The sequence below is a fragment of the Lycorma delicatula genome, chromosome 2 (assembly GCF_047948215.1).
Source record: "Lycorma delicatula isolate Av1 chromosome 2, ASM4794821v1, whole genome shotgun sequence".
In the NCBI taxonomy this organism is placed as follows: Eukaryota; Metazoa; Arthropoda; class Insecta; order Hemiptera; family Fulgoridae; genus Lycorma; species Lycorma delicatula.
In genome coordinates this window covers 137,027,788-137,036,920 of record NC_134456.1, presented here as the reverse complement: position 1 = coordinate 137,036,920, position 9,133 = coordinate 137,027,788, and the positions used below count along the sequence as shown (strand labels likewise).

Sequence of the window (9,133 nt, the reverse complement as noted above, 5' to 3'; positions counted from 1 at the left end):
ATAAAATCAAAACCTAAACCGACAATGATTGTTAACATCTATATGCCTACAAGCACCCATGATGATGATGATGATGAGGTAGTGTATACGAAGAAATTGACGAAGCAATTAAACACATAAAAGGAGATGAAAATTTAATAATTGTTGCAGATTGGAATGCAAGCATCAGAAAAGGCAAGGAAGGAAATATAGTGGGTGAATACGGGCTGGGCAAAAGGAATGAAAGAGAGGACCGACTAGTTTTGCACGAAGTATAATTTAGTAATTGCAAACACCCAGTTTAAAAATCATAATAGAAGAATATACACATGGAAAAAGCCAGGTGATACTGCAAGGTATTAGATAGATTATATCATGATTAAGCAAGATTTAGAAATAGACTCATAGACTGCAAAACTTACACAGGAGCCGACATTGATAGCGACCATAATTTAGTATTAATGAAATGTAGGTTGGGGTTGAAGAAAAGGTGTCAGATGAATCTGTGGAATTTAGAGAAGCTTGAGGAAGAGGAGGTAAGGTAGATTTTTGAGGAGGACATCGAAAGAGGTACAAGTAAAAAAGAAAGGGTAGAAAATGTAGAAGAAGAATGGAAGAATGTTAAAAAGGAAATTCTTAAATCACCAGAAGCGAAATTAGGCAGAAGAAAGAGAACTGGTAGAAAACCTTGGATTTTAGACGATATATAGCAGCTGATGGATGAACGTAGAAAATATAAGAATGCTAGTGATGAAGAAAGTAAAAGGAACTAAAATTAAGAAATACTATAAACAGGAAGTGCAAACTAGCAAAAGAAGAGTGGATTAAAGAAAAGTGTTCAGAAGTGGAAAGAGAAATGAACATTGGTAAAATAGAGGGAGCATACAGGAAAATTTTGGGGTACATAAATTAAAATCGAATAATGTGTTAAACAAAGATGGTACATCAATTTATAATACAAAAGGCAAAGTCGATAGGTGGGTGGAATTTATTGAAGAGTTATACAGAGGAAATGAATTAGAAAATGGTGTTGTAGAGGAAGAGAGGAAGTCGAAGAGGATGAAAGGGGAGAAACAATACTGAGATCTGAATTTAAGAGAGCATTAAAAGATCTGAATGGCAGAAAGGCTCCTGGAATGGACGGAATACCTGTAGAATTACTGCGCAGTGTAGATGAGGAAGTGATTGATAGATTATGCAAACTTGTGTGTAATATTTACGAAAAAGGGGAGGTTCCATCAGACTTCAAAAAGGGTGTTATAGTCATACCAAACAAAGCAGGACCAGATAAATGTGAAGAACACAGAACAATTAGCTTAACTAACCATGCATCAAAAATCTTAACTAGAATTCTGTACAGAAGAATTGAGAGGAGAGTGGAAGAAGTGTTAAGAGAAGAACAATTTGGTTTCAGAAAAAGTATAGAGACAAGGGAAGCAATTTTAGGCCTCAGATTAATAGTAGAAAGAAGATTAAATAAAAACAAACCAACATACTTGGCATTTATAGACCTAGAAAAGGCATTCGATAACATAGACTGGAATAAAAAGTTCAGAATTTTTAAAAAAATTAGGGTTCAAATACAGAGACAGAAGAACAATTGCTAACATTTACAGGAACCAAACAGCAACAGTAATAATTGAAGAACATAAGAAAGAAGCCTTAATAAGAAAGGGAGTCCAACAAGGATGTTCCCTATCCTCGTTATTTTTTAATTTTTACATAGAACTAGCAGTTAATGATGTTAAAAAACTATTTAGATCCGGAGTAACAGTACAAGGTAAAAAGATAAAGATGCTACGATTTGCTGATGATATAGTAATTCTAGCTGAGAGTAAAAAGGATTTAGAAGGAACAATGAACGGCATGGATGAATTTCTACGCAAGAACTACCGCATGAAAATAATAAAGAACATAATGAAAGTAATGAAATGTAGTAGAAATAATGAAGATGGTCCACTGAATAAAAAAAATAGGAAGAGAAAAGATTATGGAGGTCAAAGAATTTTGTTATTTGGGAAGTAGAATTACTAAAGATGGACGAAGCAGGGATGATGTAAAATGCTGAATAGCACAGGTGAAACGATCCTTCAGTCATAAATATAATTTGTTTACATCAAAAATTAAAACTAAATTAAACGTCAGGAAAAGATTTTTGAAAGTATATGTTTGGAGCGTAGCTTTATATGGAAGTGAAACTTGGACGATCAGAGTACCTGAGAAGAAAAGATTAGACGCTTTTGAAATGCGGTGCTATAGGAGAATGTTAAAAATCAGATGGGTGGATAAAGTGACAAATGACGAGGTGTTGCGGCAAATAGATGAAAAAGATGCATTTGGAAAAATATAGTTAAAAGAAGTGACAGAGTCTTATAGGCCACATATTAAGGCATCCTGGAATAGTTGCTTTAATATTGTAGGTACAGATAGAAGGAAAAAATTGTGCAGGCAGACAACGTTTGGAGTATGTAAAACAAACTGTTAGGGATGTAGGGAGTATACCAAAATGAAACGACTAGCACTAGATAGGGAATCTTGAAGAGCTGCATCAAACCAGTCAAATGACTGAAGAAAAAAAAAATATATATATCTAATTCAGAATGTTCAAAAAGTGATGCAACCTTATGGGAAAATGAATAAATTACAAAAGTTGTTAAAGTGGCCTCCATTATGAGATTCACATAATTGAATACAACAACGTACTTTGCATGCTCTTAAACACATCTAATGTTTGTTGAGGAACTGGAGCGACACATCATTCAATTTCACTCTGGAATTCAGGAATGGTATCAGGATGAGTTATGCAAGCAGCATCCTTAAGGTATATCTGCAAGAAAAAAATCAGCAGACCAAGGGGGCAACAACCCCTCGAAATCACTTTTCCATGAAAATGCTGATCCAAGTCATAGCGAGCAATAGCACTGTCCTGTTGAAACCATGTGTACTCCAGTCGATCTGTAGGTATAGTGTTTGCAAATTCTTGCAACTTCTGTATGTAATGTTCGCTGTGCCATGAAAGAATATCATGAACATTCACCTACGTGAAAATGCACACAAACACCTACTTTTTGTCCATGCAGAGGACACTCTGCATGTGGATTTTCCATACACCAAATTTGTGAATTCTCTGTGCATTCACGTATCCATCAAGGTGGAACCATGCCTTGTCAGACCAAAAGCACTCATCGTGTTCTTCCCCATCTAGCATTACAGATGGCATGAACCAGTGACAGAACCTACACATTTTCTAGTGTCTGTAGCTAACAACACGAATTCTATATAGATGCAACTTTAAACACTTGCCCATTGCCATGTGGGCACTACCAATGGAGAACCGGACTGGCTAGATAGGCATCGCATAGACTTTTTAGGACTAACAGAATATGCAACTTGCAAGTCAATCAACATTTCTGGTCAACCATTTTTGGCTTCATCTGCCACATTCCCTGTATCTTGGAACTTGTCATACAGACGTTAGTTGGAGGAATTGTCTGGTTCACCCACACTATAGTTTTTTGTGTAGGTACTCTAGGTCTGGACAGAACTGGCACACATAATGAAGTGGAAGACAATGAATATTCTCCGCTGCATTGTGTAACCCATTTTTCCTGAATTAAACCAACAACAAAAAAGGGAAATATTCTTCTATATGGTTGCATCACTTTTTGAACATACTGTATTATCAATAATTTTTATTATTAGAACTTTTATAGGATAGCTTTCTGCTTAGGTTTAGGTCCTTTTAGCAAATAGACTAGCAAAACGGTTGTAAACTTAATACCTGGTGAAGAGTGTAAAAGGGTTTACCTATTCAGTGTTAAATGGTCATTGTCATTAACTCTCTAGTAAAAAAACTCTAACATATGTTTTATAAAAATTAAAAAATGACTAAGTCAAGCTTCAAGTCTACTGATCTCAGAAGCTCCTTGTGCAATAGTGTATGGTAAGAGGCTTATTGCATTTCACATTATAGAATTTTATAAATAATATGGAATACAGGCTAATAAGGATTCAACAATTGGAAATGAACTAATAGATTTAAAATTGCTAATAAATATACTTAAATTAATAGACTGTTTAGCAAAATAAACCAAAGAATTGCTGTTTTACAAAACTTGCCTTTTACTTGTACCAAATTTTAAGATGTCTGTGACATTTTTTAAAGCACCACTTCACATTTTCTACAATGTTCCAAAACTTTATAATTGAATAAGAAATTAGTAATATTAATGTTTTTTAACATTTAATTCATGACGGTTGATGGATCACAAGAATGGTTAGCTTAAAATTGAAATATGAAACTTCCAACTTTAACAGAGCAATAAAAAGTTTATAGCTCTGTTAGCTATAAAACTTTAACAGAGCAAACTATAAAAAAATTAGAAATAAAAGTAATTTTAATAGAAAATAGTTAATTGTTTATATCAAAGTATATTCTAATACATTTAACTATAAAGTATACCACCTATCTACTATTTAAGTCATTTAACTCCTTTTTTCAAACTTCTACATAACTGAATGTCTCTCGGTTCACATAACCTCTAATTATTAAACTGATAATTTAATTGTAAATTAAGACTCAACTGTACATGTAAATATTTATTTACTTATTCATTAATGTACAAATAAATTATTTTTAAATATGAAAGTAAACATATAACTAAAACCTTTTATTAATTTCAATAAATGATGAAATGCTATTTTTACTTACAAAAAAGATTATAATACTTATATAGGAATTATATTTCTGTAATGAATTTAAAATTCATAAAAGAAAGTAGATACAAAAAAAAATTCACAATTATTAAACTACCATATTCATTTTAAATTGTAACATAAACTTAACGTTATCACATTTACCATTATAAAAATAAGCACACATTTTTTTTTTTTATATGAACAAACAGTTATTCAATTTTTACTTTACAAACAGCATCAATATTTTTAAATGTTCTTTTTTATACATAATGGTAAATTAAATAAAATATTTATCGAAACTGCAATTGACTTATTCGTAGACCAATACAATCCTTTCCAATAGTTGCAACATTACATACATTGCATACCTGACCTTTATATTTTGGCTGATAAGTAGCACTGCAGAGAGGACATTTTTCTTCCGGTTTCCCTCTATAGATCGGAGTATAACTAAAACCACAAATACTAAACGGATTATGTTCATCATATAATAACTGATGTTCATCGACTGGATTCTTCTCGCATGCAACCAACATTTTTCTTGTTTGTGTAGCAACTTCAGCACGGGGTCCCAGTTCAAGCTGTCGTCGGGCAAATGATGCTGCAGTTTTATAATTCTTTAATTTAAAAAATAGATTTATAGATGTACGAAGCGTTAATATTTTATGAACTGGTTGTAATTCACAATGTGTAAAATAAGCTGCGAGCTCACATATTCTTTTCTGTTCTTCAAGAGTAGCTTTAGGTAATTCCTTTCTAACAGATTCCATTTGAAGACCTAATATATATTCTTTACAAATCTTCAACAACTGTTGCGCTTCAGTAATATCTTGCCTAGTATCAACGATAAGAAGAGTAATGCTAAGTAATAAGTTCCTAAATTTTTCAATAGCTTCAGTAAATTTTCCTCCTGTTGTAAGATGATAGCAAGTTTGCAATTTTGTAACAAGGTCGCTTAATTTAAACGGTACTGTTGGTTGAACGGTTTTTGGTGTTGCCTCCTTCCAGTTTCTAGCCGGATATCCAAATAATGACGGAAGACCAGCAAATGTTGAATAAGATGTACGTGACCGACTAAAAGCATTCATGAATAATGATTCATATGGTGTAAATTCTGTCACACCCAATTGATCATGAAGTAATCTAAATGCAGATTCAAATGAACCTGCCATAACATGATCTGCAACAAGCTGTGAATTGTTAGCCCATACTTGTAAAGGAGAAATACCTTTTGTCGGTGCAACAAAAAAGCCTTCTTCACCTGATGTAATTCCAGCATCTAGATCGGGCGGCAATTCGATATCATCATCTCCAGCATCCCAACCTCCTCCTTCTTCAGGATTAGTAGCAACAGCATCTTCAAACTCATCTTCACCAGGAATCTGTTCATCCATACCCAATTCTGTATCTGCACCCCAGCCGTCACCAGCCACATCCTCAACCACCATCGTTCCAGTTACAACACCACCCTTTCCAGCCAACATTGCACCTTCAAAAAAGCCTTTTGATACAGTTAATAATGGCCAGTTTGTTTCTGCTTGCATCACTGGTAATGGAGGTTTCATAAGCTTGGCATTATTATTAATTTCTGGAAGGTTTGATTGGCATTGTTCTTTTAGGATCTCTGCTTCATCTTGTAAGCCATGAGTAGCTGCAGTAAGATATGCCAAAGACATCTGGCCACAATTTTTTAAAATATTAATTCTTTCAGAAACATCACCAAGCAACAAAGCTCCTTGATATTGTCCTGAAACATCCTTTCGTATTTCTGCAATTTTTGTCATTTTACGAAGTTTCTCTAAATTTCCAGTGATTAAATACAAAAATGAAAGTTTATCAAAGTTTTTAGTTCTTTGGTAACACATTTCAACTACCTGATGATTTCCCTGCATTAATGCTGCCTGTCCAAGCTGTTCCCAACAATTTTTATTGTCTAATGCTCTAGCTGCTTCTAACGCTACTTCAATATTTCCACATTCCAACGCAAGAGCAAATCTAGTTTTTTCATCTTTCACAAAATGTAATGCAACTTCTGGATAACCTTTCTGTTGCAAATAAGCAATAATGGATTGGCCGACAAGTTTAGCATTGCGTACCATATGTAGAACTTCATCATACTTTCTATTAATAAGAGCCAACTTGAAACGATATTCTGTTGGATCAATACTAAGGACTCTTGGACGACATTCTCTATCCAGGCAAAAAACTTGATTACCTTTTACTTTGGTAATATAAATAGGAAGATCTAGGGTACGAATAATTCCATGGTCTCCATTACAAATAGCATACTTAATGTGGTTGCTAGTTGTATAAATGAAAACACCAGATTCATCCCAAGCTCCAGACTTAACTCTTGTATTTTCATGAACTGAACATAAAGTTTCCATTTTTCTATTGCAAATTGTTACATTATGCTTCGCAAGAAGTGCTACATTAGACATATCATGTGACCAAACAACATAACGACATTTAGCAATTTTAACTTGAGCTAAGGTACGTTTCTGATGGACATCGAACAAAATCAAACCATCAGTGTCTCTAAGAAGGAGCATTCCTGTGCCTGCATAAAATATTTCATCACATGCTGGATGATCAACTTTCTTTGTTACTTCATTCTTCAGGTTCTTAATAACAAGAGAGTGACTACGGTCTAGTACTGCAAACCTATTTCTTGCTACCCAGATAGCTGAAATTCCAGTAGACCGCTTTGGCTCGCCAAGTTCTGGATTCTGCCCAACATCCTGTGGTACACGATATAAATCATATGTACTATTTTCAACATTACTGCTTCGCGTGCAAACTAGAACTGCATGCTCTGCAATATTGTAACCAATACTATAAACAGGTACTCTTCCACCGCCTCGTAGCTGCATAACAACTGTATCTTTTGAACTAATTAAATCAAGCTTATGAAGAAAACGTTCTTTAACATAGAAGAGAATATTTGAATGTACTGCATATGCCGGTCGCTCTCTTTCCAACTTAAAAATAACCATTCCAGAATCATGACCTGCAGCAAATAGATTTAATGTAGGATGAGCTGTAAGTGCCCAGAATCGGTCATGTTCACGTCTGAAGGTATGTAAACATGTCCTTTTATTCATATCCCACACTCTAATGCTTTTATCTTCAGAATTTGAAAGAATCAATTCTTGACGTGGATGAAACAGAACACATGAAACATTGTTATAATGACCTCGACAAGCATCTACTTCCCATGCTTTTGCCTCATTCATTCTCCATAATTTAATTTGACGATCATCAGCACCAGAAACAATGAAAGGTAAACTGGGATGAAAGCATGCCCAATTTACACCACGATCATGACCCTCCAATACATGTTTAACAACTGCATCTGGGGGAACAAAAAGGTCAGTAGATGTCTGATTCTTAACATGATCATCAAATCCTCCAGGCCCTGGAGCAACTTTTTTTCTAAGCCCAGATATATCCCATACTCTAACCGACTGGTCTAATGAAGATGAAACAATTATATCATCAGTTGGATGAAATTGTGCACACATCACATAATGATTGTGCCCAGTAAGAACAGATATGCAATTTCTGCTCTGCCAATTCCATATACGAATGGTCTGGTCATCAGATGCACTAAGAATCCAAGGATATTCATGATGAAAAACAGTAGTTCTGATATAATCCAAATGACCCAATAAAGTGAAAATACATCTTCGTTGTTTATAATTCCATACCTTTATTTTATAATCATCTCCGCCCGATACAAATATTGGTTGCTGGTTATGGAAACAAATTCCACGTACCGGCCCATCATGTTCATCAAACTTATCCAGTAACGTACACATTCGATAATCCCACAGCTGTATAACACCATTGTGCAAACTTGAAAGGACCCACGGTCTTTTTGGATGAAATGATAAGCCCTTAACTCGAGCCGACTTCGTTTCAAACTTAGTCAACATAATGAGACGTTTTCAACATCCAACTTAAGTGATATAAACAAAACCTTACCTTAGGTTACTATTCCAGACTTTTATATTCAACAATAACGATATGAAAATTATTCACAGAAAATTACAACATAAAAAAAATCATTACCAAAACAACACAAACAACAATCACAAATACTAAGCTAACGTGACAGGTTAAGCAAGTACGTGTACTCCGCCAGTAATGCAAACTGCAAATAATCATTCGAATGAAGTTTACAAAAATATTTATTAAGATATCGGAAAATAATGCAATTAGGTATTATCCATGAACAACAAAATCATTTTTTAAGCTGTCCATTACGGTTAGCGGTGAAAAAAAATGATGCAACTATTAATTTTTAATAACTAACGAAAAAAATTTACTTAACGTTAAATTATAGTTAATTTATTAGATTTGTAAATAAAGTTAAGTATTTTTAATTTTAAAATAATCATTAATGACATATAAAGGTGATTTAGTTATACGTGTATGATGTATATTTTCTCTA

The 9,133-nt window shown here is 33.9% G+C and overlaps 1 protein-coding gene across 1 annotated transcript; it reads right to left on the bottom strand.

Annotated features, from left to right (window-relative positions):
- Positions 1 to 4,565: 4,565 nt before the first annotated feature.
- On the bottom strand, positions 4,566 to 8,828 carry alphaCOP (coatomer subunit alpha). Its single transcript, XM_075356289.1, has one exon. It carries the CDS (start codon positions 8,613 to 8,615, stop codon positions 4,968 to 4,970), a length of 3,648 nt encoding a protein of 1,215 aa, XP_075212404.1. The 5' UTR covers positions 8,616 to 8,828; the 3' UTR covers positions 4,566 to 4,967.
- Positions 8,829 to 9,133: the final 305 nt, after the last annotated feature.